At 43.8% G+C, this 13,838-nt stretch overlaps 1 protein-coding gene across 2 annotated transcripts in view; it reads left to right on the plus strand.

Moving 5' to 3' along the window:
• LOC122557723 (TBC1 domain family member 10B) overlaps positions 1–13,838 on the plus strand; it is a 114,353-nt gene that overhangs the window by 60,674 nt on the left and 39,841 nt on the right. For both annotated transcript variants that reach the window (XM_087996156.1, XM_043705639.2), the window contains one exon: positions 2,255–2,370. In XM_087996156.1, the coding sequence (XP_087852282.1) occupies positions 2,255–2,370 (116 nt within the window). The remainder of the gene's footprint in view (positions 1–2,254; positions 2,371–13,838) is intronic.

Below are 13,838 nucleotides of genomic sequence, written 5' to 3' on the forward strand. Positions count from 1 at the left end.
GTTTGATACCAGGCCAGAGAAAGAAGTATCAAAACAAAAAGCATGGTCAAACAGGAGCATCTTAAAAGAGGAGAGAGAGAGAGAGAGAGACTTTAGGAGAAAGTTTTAGAGAGAGGATTCCTGAGTCCCAGTTAGTTCTGTTGGCAGAGTCAATGTTGATGTGACCAAAATGGGCAAAGTTGTAGGAATGCAGATAAATTCTGTGTGGTGCATTTAAATCCAATTCAAATTTTTATGAAAGCTAGATAAAAACTTCCCATGCAGCTCTAACTTTGTCCCAAGTGGGATCTGGCAAGAGGCTCATCTGTCAAAGAGCCAGTGCTGCACGATGGGCCAAATAGGCGCCTCCTGTTTTGACTGGGCTGTGCAAGGTAACTGTTGGGCTTTGTGATGGCTTCAGTGGTTAGTAATGGTAAGTTGCCAAAATAAAGTCCACATGGGACGTTGGTCTTGAACAAGAACTGACAAAATTTCTTTGTTGGAATGTCCCTTTTCCATTGAATTAGTAATGTAAGATTACTACCCTCAAAGTTTGCCTTTTCTCTGCGTCATGATTGACAATTATCCATGCAAATTATTCTCCCCTGCAGATGGGATCTGAGCTTGTATCATTTCTTTCAGTGTAAGTTTGTAGCAATTAAATATTTTTTAAACTCCCTCTCTCTAAGGAATAATGGTGAGGCATTCCCAGTGGCATCTCCACCAACAGCTCATCCCTTGGAAGCCTGCAGGTTAAGCGCAGCAGGTCAGGCAGTATCCAAGGAGCAGGAGAATCGACGTTTCGGGCATAAGCCCTTCTTCCTGAAACGTCGATTCTCCTGCCCCTTGGATGCTGCCTGACCTGCTGCGCTTTTCCAGCAACACATTTTTCAGCTCTGATCTCCAGCATCTGCAGTCCTCACTTTCTCCTAGCCTGCAGTTTAGGTCAAGCTGTACTGTTACCACCTGCCTCTAGATTAGAGTGGTGCTGGAAAAGCACAACAGGTCAGGCAGCATCCGAGAAGCGGGAAAATTGACGTTTCAGGCAAAAGCCCTTCATCAGGAATAGAGGCAGGGAGCCTGCAGGGTGGAGAGATAAATGAGAGGGGGGTGGGGGAGGAAAGTAGCATAGAGTACAATAGGTGAATGGGGGTGGGGATGGAGGTGATAAGTCAGAGGGAAGGGTGGGGAAGGTAGCAAAGAGTACAATGGGTGAATGGAGGTGGAGATGAAGGTGATAGGTCAGAGAGGAGGGTGGAATGGGTAGGTGGAAAGGAAGATAGGAAAGTAGGACAGGTCATGAGGGCGGTGCTGAGCTGGAAGGCTGGAGTTGGGGTGAGGTGGGGGAAAGGGAAATGAGGAAACTGGTGAAATCCACATTGATGCCATGGGGTTGAAGTGTTCCAAGGCGGAATGAGGCGTTCTTCCTCCAGGCATCGGATGGTGAGGGAACGGCGGTGGAGGAGGCTCAGGACCTCCATGTCCTCGGCAGAGTGGGAGGGGGGAGTTGAAATGTTAGGCCACTGGGTGGTGGGATTGATTGGTGTGGGTGTCCCGGAGATGTTCCCTAAAGTGCTCTGCTAGGAGGTGTCCAGTCTCCCCAATGTAGAGGAGACCGCATCGGGAGCAACGGATACAATAAATGATATTGGTGGACATGCAGGTGAAATTTTGATGGATGTGGAAGGCTCCTTTGGGGCCTTGGATGGAGGTGAGGGAGGAGGTGTGGGCGCAGGTTTTGCAATTCCGCGGTGGCAGGGGAGGGTGGGTTGTTGGGGGTGTGGAACTGACCAGGTAGTCACGGAGGGAACGGTTGGATGATGTGGCTTATGCAAAGGTTGGTAGGTTGGAAGGTGAGCCTATCTTCACTCAGCCTTGACAGCGCGGATGTATAGGGAGTCCAAGTTGTAGATTGCTACTAATTATTTTCCCTGCAACATTATCCCTGAAGGAAGACAAAACTTCAAAGAATTGCAGAAACTGGAAACCGGAAATAAAAAAAGAAATTGCTGGAAAAACACAGCAACTGCGGAGAGAAATCAGAGTTAATGTTTTTGGGTCCAGTGACCCTTCTGGAAGGTGCCAGACCTGCTGAGTTTTTCCAGCAATTTCTGTTTTTTTGTCCATTATCCATGAAGGATCCGGCTCTAATTTTACAAATGTATTAAAATTAGTTCTCGATATTTGCAGAATACAAAAAGAAATGCTAAATTTCACTAGCCTTATTCTGAATTTTGATTTTAAACACCTGTTTGTGTTTTGTTCTCTCTCCAAGCTCCAGATATAATGTCCTGGTCCCAGCGCTGTGGGTAACCAAGGTACACAAGTGGGAGCTGGACTGCATGCAGAGTGTGGTGCTGGAAGAGGAGGAGGAAGCACTGCTTTCCTCAGGTACAAGGTCAAGTTTCACCATTTCTGTTTTTCTTTAGACTGCCTGTGTAAAACTGTGTGTTTCATGATTGTGAATATTCAGTTAAAAGTTCATATGTCTTAGAATACGACTGTTAGTTTTACGAATTAACTGTAGAAAATGGGATGCCTGGTTGAGAAATCAGTTTTAAAAAAAAGCCTTGACATAAATGCACTTCAAAAGAGCTTGGAGTTTATTACAGTACACTGAAAAGGTTGGAATCATATTGTCTTAAAAGGTTCACAGTTAAAAAGGAAAGATCATAAACGGCATGGGCTGGATGTTATGGGTTGGGGCCATATCATTTTAAAACAATTATTTTTTTTAAATGTCAGTGACAAACCAACCAACCTTTGAAAATAAATTGCCCCACAACCTAATTATGCTGCAGGAGAGTGGGATTTCCAACCCCCAGGAGAAAGTCCCATGCTCGAATCCTATCATTTGGCAGTTTGTGCAGTCGCAGTCTTCCCACAACCTGAAGGTTGCTGAGATTGCACAGAGATCCATGAAGAGGAGGTGATGGATATTGGAATGAGATGCATCAAAGCTTTCTTTTCACATGGTGTGGGTTGGACACCCGAGGGAGAGGAGGGCTCAAGTGAGGTGGGTGTTAGCTTGTGGTTACCAGGCTAGGCCCTTGATATGCACAGGACAACATAAAGTGGATATACCCCTTCTTCTTTGTCTTCTATTCAGCAACTGTGGTGAGACAACAGCCTCCCACTCTAACCCAGCTTCTGCTGCCATTGTATGATGGTAGTGAAGGTAGATTGCAGCCCTTAATAGGATGTTAATTTCCCATTTAAGGAGATCGCCTGTGCTATGGGGGCAATGTTGGGATGGGCACAAAGTCAATGGGCTCCCCCTGTATATTATATATACCCATCATATATTATGCCCCCATCTTGCGGAAGGCTACAAAATCTAGTCCCAGGTGTGTTTCTTAAGCTAAAGGAATGTAATTCCAGTAAAGGATAAGTTATTCATGCTTTGTGGAAAGCTTTGCAATTAGAAGGCAGTCACTTTGATTTTTGCCTGGATGTCATTGAATCTGCCATAGTGGAGTTTATTTCAGTAAATTTAGTTACAGCACCAAGATCGGTTAGTGCTTGGAAAAGCAGTTGAGAGACCATTTGTCAGTTTTGAGTCTTATGCCGCTTGTAGCTCCTTGGATATCTAAAGATATAGCAAGATGGAGACATAGAGTCATAGAGATGTACAGCATGGGAAACAGGCCCTTCAGTCCATGCTGGCCAGTTATCCCAACCCGATCTAGTCCCACCTGCCGGCACCCAGCCATATCCCTCCAAACCCTTCCTATTCATATACCCGTCCAAATGCCTTTTAAATGTTGCAATTGTACCAGCCTCCACCACTTCCTCTGGCAGCTCATTTTATACATGTACCACCTTCTGTGTGAAAAAGCTGTTCTTTAAATCTCTTGTATATCTTTCCCTTCTCACCCTCAACCTATGCCCTCTAGTTCTGGACTCCCCAGCCCCAGGGAAAAGACTGTGCCTATTTACCCTATCCATGCCCCTCATAATTTTGTAAACCTCTATAAGGTCACCCCTCAGCCTCCGGCGCTCCAGGGAAAATAGCCCCAGCCTGTTCAACCTCTCCCTATGGCTAAAATCTTCCAACCCTGCAACATCCTTAAAAGGGTTCACAAAAGATTTACAAGTTTCACAACACCTTTCCGATAGGAAGGAGACCAGAATTGCACGCAGTATTCCAACAGTGGTCTAACCAAAGTCCTGCACAGCCGCAACATGACCTCCCAGCACCTGTACTCAATACTCTGATCAATAAAGGAAAGCATACCAAATGCCTTCTTCACTATCCTATCTACCTGCGACTCCACTTTCAAGGAGCTATGAACCTGCACTCCAAGGTCTCTTTGTTCAGCAACACCCCATGAAGTATAGTAACTGTTAGGTTACATCGTGGATGATAAATCTATGATTCGGAGCTGCTATTCAGTACAAGGTGAACAATGACTAAGATTTGCTTAGCAGGATGTAATCAACATAATTCTCTCAGAGAAAGACAGTACGATACTGAAATTGAAAGTCTGGAAGTAAACAGCTTGGTTACAATTTGAAGCCATACAATGGGCTATTGGAGATCAGTGGTGTTTTCTGTATTAAGTTAATGCTCAGAAGATGCTGCAACTGTCAAATCCTGAGACATGAACACAGAAGGAAATTGAAGGTTTATTTAACCAAAAGCTAATTGAAGGACCCACAGGAAATCTTGAATCTTGGCAAATAGCTGGAACACTAAAAGGAAATTTAATTAATTTGGGACAGCAATGATGGGAGTCAAAATAATTTTTCAGGGATGTTGCTCGAAGGATAAACACAGGTCCAGGACACTGGGGAGATTTACACTGTACTTAGTTATAATGCCACAGGGTCTCGCTATCTATTGACTGGAGGAAGCGACAGTTACAATGATCTTCCTCTCATGGGTGTCACCAGTTAATTAAGAATAGTTGGCCTTCACTTCCCTCGCCACCTTTTTCCTTTGCACCTTCAGTCTTCACCCCCACAGGTCCTAGTTTTCCCATTTAATCCCATCACCTCTCTTCACTCTCTCACTTTCATCAACAACCACCCACTTCTGGACAACTTCATTCTGGGAACACTTTAACACTGCATGGCCTTCCTAAATGCTCCAGATTTAGGCAGAAGCTGAATAGCCTGGATCTTTTTTTCCCTCTGGATCGTCAGAGGCTGAAAGGTGATGTTATAGAAGTACATAAAATCATAAGGGTTAATGGCCATGGTCATTTTCCTCAGGTAGGGGAGTCTAAAATTAGAGTGTACATGTTTATGGTGAGAGGCGAATGATTTAAAAGGGACCTAAGGGGCAACTTCTGGTGTGTATATAGAGTGAGTTGCCAGAGGAAGTGGTGGAGATGGGTACAATTTAAATGGCATCTGGATGGACATATGAATTGGAAGGGTTTAGACGGATATAGGCTAAATTCTAGCAAATGGGACAAGGTCAGATGGGATGTCTAATCGGCACGGACAAGTTGGACCAAAGTCTGTTTCCATGCTGCACGACTCTGAGTCGAAATGTAAGTCAATGTTAACTTTAAGAAATAAGGGTACTTTCCAACAGTGCGGTGCTCTCTCAGTTGTGGCCAGAAAGTGTCAGCCTTCAAGATTATACATTCAAGATTTCTCAAATAAGGCATCATATTCACAACCCTTCAACTGGTGAACTATTGTTGCCACCCATTCTTGCTGGGTGAATAGTCACTCATTCTACTGCAGGCTGCGCCAATACATAATCAGACAATTACAACATGGTGACTGTTGAATGCAATACATTTTCACCAATAATGTCCATTTCATATTTACCAAAGTGAAAATGAATGGAAATATCCTCAAACAAGTGAGCGTGATTTATGTTGATATTACAATTCTTTTATAGTATCGTCAAAATATTTCTCATGCAATGTTTTTAAATGAGAGAATTGTACATCAATTTTAAATATTGGCTTTGCAATCATTATTCAAAATGTTACTGGGTGAAAATTCTCTGCCTTATAAATATATGTTTACTCTTTTGTACCATTATTTCTAAGAAGAGCTGGGGAGTTCTCTCCCATGTCCTGGAGCCAATGTTATTTCACCCCCCCCCCCCCCCCCATAAGAAATGTCATTGAGGTTTTAAAAGACGTTTAGATAGATACATGAATAGGAACGTTTGGAGCAATATGGACCAGGAGCAGACAACGTGGGACTAGTTCAGTTTGGGATGATGATCGGCATGGACTGGTTGGACCGAAGGGTCTGTTTCCGTGCTCTACAAATGGCCGGATGCTGGCAGGTGGGACTAGATTGGGTTGGGATATCTGGTCGGCATGGACAGGTTGGACCGAAGGGTCTGTTTCCGTGCTCTACGATGGGCCGGGTGCTGGCAGGTGGGACTAGATTGGGTTGGGATATCTGGTTGGCATGGACAGGTTGGACCGAAGGGTCTGTTTCCATGCTGTACGTCTTTATGACTATGACTCCTCTATGTTGCTGTTTGTCAGAACTTCCCTTGTGCGGTTTGCCTGCTGCATTTCCAGTATTATAACTATCCTTCAAAAAATGATGTTATGAGGTGGAGTTATGTGAGGCGCTATATCAATGCAAGCAAGTCTTATTAGGTTTTGGGAGAGATAATGGCCCCATGGTATTACCGCTAGACCATTGGTGGGCGGCACGGTGGCACAGTGGTTAGCACTGCTGCCTCACAGCGCCTGAGACCCGGGTTCAATTCCCGTCTCAGGCGACTGATTGTGTGGAGTTTGCACGTTCTCCCCGTGTCTGCGTGGGTTTCCTCCGGGTGCTCCGGTTTCCTCCCACAGTCCAAAAGATGTGCAGGGTCAGGTGAATTGGCCATGCTAAATTGCCCGTAGTGTTAGGTAAGGGGTAAATGTAGGGGTATGGGTGGGTTTCGCTTCGGCGGGTCGGTGTGGACTTGTTGGGCCGAAGGGCCTGTTTCTACACTGTAATGAAATCTAATCTAAAAAATCTAATTAATCCAGAAATTCAGCTCATGTTCTGTGAACTCTGATTTCAATCCTGCCACTGCAGATGATGGAAATAGAATTCAATAAAAAAAATCTGCAATGAAGAATCTACTGATGACTGTGAAACGGTTGTCGATTCACGGAAAATTCCATCTGGCTCCCTAATGTTCTTCAGGGAAGAAAATCTGCCATCCTCACCAGGTCTACTCTACATGTGACTCCAAACTCTGACTTCTTAGGCCATTTCAGAGGACAATTGAGGGTCAACCACATTGCACTCAGTTGTATTAATCGCTATGAAATCTCAACAAAGAAATTAAATCGAGCGGACGCTGGCAAATGGGACAAGGTCAGATAGTTGGACTGAAGGGTCTATTTCCGGAGCTGCATGATTCTATGACCACCTGGCATCGACCTAGGCATCAGGAAAGTCAGAAATAGCCCTGTCCACCCTGCAAAGTCCTCCTTACTAATGTTACAAAGGTGAAAGCATGTAGCTTTGCTTTAAAATAGTGTGTTTTCTGAATTTTGAAGTTGCCTGAAAGGAACAGCTGCGAGATGGACTGTTCCAAAATAGATCCATGTCACAAATGTCTGTTAAATGGATACCTGAGTTTTGATTGCTGTTTTGACAACAATTCAAATTTGACCAATTAGTAGGGTACTAAAACCTAATTGTTTTTGAATTTATTATTTTGACAACATCAGATAAATGACGGGAAATGATTTTGGGGGGTATAAAACCAGGACATTTTGAAAATTTGGTCAGAGAGCAACTGCCACTGAACAGCAGAGCAACCGTGGTAGAGCCAGAGAGCTAACTGCCCATCTAAAATCTTGCTCTTAAAGAAATTAGAAGGCACTCTATATCAAGAGGTACCCTTTTCATGTCATAGAGTCATAGTGATGTGCAGCACAGAAACAGACCCTTCAATCCAACCCGTCCATGCCAATCAGACATCCCAACCCAATCTAGTCCCACCTGCCAGCACCCAACCTGTATCCCTTCAAACTCTTCCTATTCATATACCCATCCAAATGCCTTTTAAGTGTTGCAAATATACCAGTCTCCTCCACTTCCTCTGGCTGTATTCGCAGTAAAAAGAAAGATGATGACCCAGGGAGATCAGCAGATGGAAGATTGAAGACCGTGGAGAAGCCAAAGACTGTGTGGACTTGGGATTAAGTTAATACAATGTTTAATAATTGTATTATTGGAACAAATGTTAATAGGATTGTGTTCAGTTAAGGGAAAGTTAGGTTTGTTAATAGTTTTGTTTAGTGTTCACTATTAGAGTTAGGAAGAGCCCAGGTTTTTTTTTAAGTAGTGGAAATTAGGAGTTTTCTGTCACTCCCTCACACTTTAACAGATTATGAGGCAAGGTGACCTTTTCTGGGTGTTTAGTTTTAATTAACAGAGGGATTTGACCTCTGCGTGGTAACGCTAACGAGGCTAGTGCCAAAATTGGGAGAACTGTCTTGTCTCTCACACTCGTCAAGTAACAGCCTGACATGGTCCTACTCTCAAAATCATACTTTACAGACAACATTCCAGTCAGCATCATCAACATCTTTAGATACGTCCTGCTCACCAGAGGACAGGCCCAGCAGAGGTAGTAGTACAGTGGTATGCAGTCAGTGAGGAGTTGCCCTAGGAATCCTCAACATTGACATCTCATGGCTCCAGATTAAACATGAGTAAGGAAAGCTGCTGCTGATTATCACGTACTGTCCCCCCTTAGTTGATGAATTGCTACTCCTCCATGTTGAAACACTGATGAAAGCTTCTGCCTGAAACGTCGACTCTCCTGCTCCTTGGATGCTGCCTGACCTGCTGTGCTTTTTCCAGCACCACGCTTTATCAACTTGTTCAACACTTGGAGGAAGCATTAAGAGTGGCAGGATTGCAAAATGTACTCTGGGTGGGGAATTTCAATGTCCATCACTAAGACTGGCTGAGTAGCAGCACTGATCAAGCTGAAGGACATAGTTGCTAGACTGGGTCTGTAGCAGTGATGAGGGAACTAACAAAACATACTTGACCTCATCTATATCAATCTGTCAGCTGCAGATGCATCTGTCCATGCCACTATCGGTAAAAGCAACCACCATACAGTCCTTTTAGAGACGAAGTCCAGCCCTCACATTGAGAATACCCTCCATTGTGTTGTGTGGCACTATGACTTTGCTAAATAGGATAGACTTAGAACAGATCTAGCAACTCTGGATTGGGCATCCATAAGGCATTGTGGGCCATCAACACAATTGATAGTACTCCAACACAATATGTAACCTCATGGCCCAGAATATCTCTCACTCAACTTTTACCATCAAGCCGAGGGATAAACCCTGGTTCAGTGGAGAGTGTAGGAAGGCATGCTAGGAGCAACACCAGGCATACCTAAAATTGAGGTGTTAACTAGTGAAGCCACTAAATAAGGCTACTTACATGCCAAACAGCAGAAGCAACAATTGATAGAGCTAAGTGATTCAACAACCAATTGATCAAATCTAAGCTGTGCAGTCCTGCCACATCCAGTCATGAATGGTATTGTAAACTTAAACAACTCAGTGGAGGAGAAGGCCCTACAACTATCCCCATCCTCAGTGATGGAAGAGCCCAGCGCATCAGTGCAAAAGATAAGGCAATCCTCCCCCAGAAGTGCCGAGTGGATGATCCATCTCTGCCTCCTCCAGTGGTTCCCAGCATCACAGGTACCAGTCTTCAGCCAATTTGATTCACTCCACATGATATCAAGAATCGTTTGGAGGCACTGGATACTGCAAAGGCTATGGGCTCTGACAAAATTCCTACAATAGAATTGAAGACATTTGTTCCAGAACTTGCCGTTCCCCTATCTAAACTGTTCCACTTGTTACAACATTTGCATCTGCCCAATAATGTAGAAAATTGCTCAGGTATGTCCTGTACAAAAGCAGGACAAATCCAACCCGAACAACTTCTACCCCATCAGTGGACTCTTGATCATCAGTAAGGTAATAGAAGGTGTTATCAACAGTGGTATCAAGCAGCACCTGCTCAGTGATGCCCAGTTTGATTCTGCCAGGGCCACTCAGCTACTGACCTCATTATAGCCTTGGTTCAAATATGGACAAAATGGCTGAATTTCAGAGGTGAGGTGAGAGTGATAGCTGTTGACATCAAGGCCACATTTGATGGAGTATGACATCCAACAGCCCTAAGCAAAACGGGAATCAATGGCTATCAGGGCAAACTTTCTACTGGCTAGAGTTATACCTGCACATATGATGATGGTTGTGGTTGTTGGAGGTCAGTCATCTCAGCTCTGGGACATCTCTGCAGGAGTTCCTCGAGATAGTGACCTCAGCCTGACCATCTTCATCTGCTTCAGCAATGACCTTCCCTCCATCATAAGGTCAGAAGTCAGGGTGTCAATTGACAATTGTGCAATGTTCAGCACCTTTTTCAACTCTTCAGACTCTGAAGCAGTCCATGTTCAAATGCAACAAGATCTGGACAATATCCAGGCTTGGGCTGACAAGTGGCAAGTAACATTCACGCCACACAAATGCCAGGAAATGACCATCTCCAATAAGACACAATCTAATCACCTCCCCTTGACATTCAATGGTTTTACCATCACTGAATCCCCTACTATCAACATTCCTGGAGTTACCATTGGCCAGAAACTCAACTGGGCTCACTAAATAAACAGTGGCTACAAGAGCAGATCAGAGGTTAGGAAACTGCAGTGAGTTTCCTAACATTCATTTCCTAACACCCCAAAGCTTGTTCACCCTCTACAAGGCAAAAGTGATGGAATATTCCCCACTTGCATGAGCTCCCCTAGCTTATCTCTTCACGCTTCAGGCTCACTGCCTTTATTCCTGATGAAGGTTTTTTGCCCGAAACGTCGATTTCAAAGCTCCTTGGATGCTGCCTGAACTGCTGTGCTCTTCCAGCACCACTAATCCAGAATCTGGTTTCCAGCATCTGCAGTCATTGTTTTTACCTGGATGAGTGCAGCTCCAATAACACTCAAGAAACTTGACACCGTTCAAGACAAAGCAGCCTGCTTGATTGGCACCACATCTGTAAGCATCCACTCCCTCCATCACCAATGTTCAGTAGCAGCAATGTGTACTATCTGCAAGATGCACTGCAGAAATTCACCAAAGCTCCTTAGACAACTCCCGCCAATCCCACAACCATTTCCATCTAAAAGGACAAGAGCAGCAGATACATCGGAATACCATCACCTGCAAGTTCCCCTCAAAACTGATCACTATCCTGACTTGGAAATATATCGTCACTCCTTTACTGTCACTGGGGCGAAATCCTAGAATTCCCTCCCTAACGGCATTGTGACATTCTACAGCATATGGACTGCAGCGATTTAAAGAAGGCAGTTCATCAACACTTTCTCAAGGACAGCTAGGCAATAAATGCTGATCCAGCCAGCAGCACCCACGCCCCAATCCCCACGAGTGAATAAAAAAAAGTAGTTCTTGGAAAATTGTTAAGGAAGATTTAATTAAAAGTTAAATGGTTGGAATAAAATGATTTTTTTCTGAAAACAGTCAGCAACGAATCACACAGGGGACATAGTGCTTAACGCAACGGTACTGACGAGATAAGTAAGGGAGATGTAAGCCAAGCGAGGCTGATTCACAGACAGCTGCTGGCACAATTTCATATTGTCACTTGAAGGCTGTATTACAGAGTTGGTAGTAGAGGGGAGTGGAGGAGATGGGTTATGGTGAATTGTGTAGCTGGATGGATGTCTAATTTAAAAACAAGACATAGGGTAGTTAGTAATAAATGATTCTCTGGGAATGTAGGTGAGGACATGCTCCAACAGGGAAATCCCAGAAACGGAGTCTTTAATACCGACAACTTTTCTTCCTGTTCCCACACTGTTACATGTGGAGGTACCCCCAGCAAAACTACCCTTGGCCCCCTCCTGTTTCTCAACATTATTCTGGCCATTGGGAACATCAAGCAAATGCAAGACAGGTTTCACACACATTGTAATATCACTGACTTCATCACCATTCTCCAACACCTCTAATTTGTCAAGCTGCTTTCGTGACATCCAATATTGCATGAGCGGAAATTTCTTCAGCTACATACCAGAAAGACTGAATATATTCTCTTTACATCTCATCACAATCTCCATTCTGTAGCTACTGGCTCCATCCCTCTCCTTGGCAAATCTCAGAGGGTAAATAAAACACTTTACAACTTTATTGTCATATTTTACACCAGGATGACCTTCTAACCACATACTCTCCATCACCGAGACTGTCTACTTTCACATTTGTAATATTGCACATTTACAATCTAGCTTCCAACCCTCTTGCTGATATCAAATATTTTCAAGGAATCCTGAGAGCGTGCGGCATGTATGGTATCAATGATGCTTTAGTGGGCTATTGCTTCTGTATCACAAGATTGTGGGTTCATGTGTCACTCGAGAATACGGAGGTGCCATAATTTGGCCAAGACATTAAATAAGGGACCGGATGTCTTCCCAGATGGATAAAGTGTCAAATAAGAGCAGGCTTTTTCTCCAGTCTCCACCAACATTTACCCCTTAACCAAGATCACAAAAAATGAGATTTTGCTGTGTGAGAACTTTGAGAGTTGGAAGCTATCTGGTGTTTGATCAGCATGAGAGAATTGCAAGCTCTTTTTCTCTAAAAGTGCCAGTTTGTAGAGTCTCTGTGGTAGCTCTCACTCCAGCCCTTCTTGAGATAGAATTATGTGTTAAACACGTAATCGTACAAAATATGAGCAAAAGTCAACCTTTTGGCTCCTTGTATTCACTCTTAAAATATGGGGTTTCCCCTTTGGCATCATGCCATTCTGTGGTCAGTGCAACATTGCATGTTCAAATTGATGTCATTTTGAAGCAGCCTGGCCCATTCACTGACTCCCCCACTCACCAATCTGGCGCTCGCTGCTTGCTTCCCAAGTTCTGGCATTCATAGCTCCTCTCGTATCCTAGTTCACTTCCTCCCTCTTACTACACCTCCTCTGAGGGTGCGGGATAGGAAAGCTGGGAGTGGGAGGGTCAGCAGCTGGTGAAAGCACTTTGCAAGAGAGGGAATTGGGATGTGTAAAAGTCATTGAATGGAAAGATGATTTAGCAGGAGAGGCAGCAACTGGGTAGCGTGCAGAAACAATTAGCATGTTTATCTCGTATTTTAAATTCTGTTTTTTATTTTTAAATAAAATAAGTATTTAATTTACATATGTGAGAATTTAGAATGTTCAGTATTTCAAATTATAGGGTAAAATGTTTTAATTTTTTTTCTGTCATGAAAGATTCAACAGAATCTTAACTTTATGTTGGTTTTATTGGGAAAATTTGATCCACTGAAAGACACATTCCAGAAATGCAACTGCAAGAATGAAGCCAGGATTTGCTGCATATAAATGCAAACTGTTGTGGGGAGGTACTGGACATTGAGTAAGGATATGGCTATAAATAGGTTGGCTGTTCTTAAAGCACTCACAGATGATTTCAGTTGTCATTGATTTTGACTTTGTGCGGTACTGTGAAATGAATGATGGAAATAAAAATCAAGAGATTCCAGGCTCGATTGTAATGTGGGTTTTGAGACCCTGATGCTGTGACCGAAAGAAGCCAAAGTCAGGACTTACTGACAATGGGACAAGCTCAGCGATATACCTAAATACACCCCCAGAAAAACAGCCCGTTAGTGAGTTGGTTGGATGGTCCGGACCTATCTTCTGGTTGTTTTTCAGGCTCCGTGCTTCCCAGCCAGTAACAAGGGGCTGAGTACAATTCTAAACACGCAACAAGCCACTGACTGGCAACTCCCCGCATTACACAATTGCAAAAATTCCAGAACAACCTACAAGGAAACTATTGAAAGTTTGGACCAGTATATTTCTAT

The sequence above is a fragment of the Chiloscyllium plagiosum genome, unplaced genomic scaffold (genome assembly GCF_037043375.1).
Source record: "Chiloscyllium plagiosum isolate Xiang-an unplaced genomic scaffold, Cpla_swu_hap1 HiC_scaffold_18, whole genome shotgun sequence".
NCBI classification, from domain to species: domain Eukaryota; kingdom Metazoa; phylum Chordata; class Chondrichthyes; order Orectolobiformes; family Hemiscylliidae; genus Chiloscyllium; species Chiloscyllium plagiosum.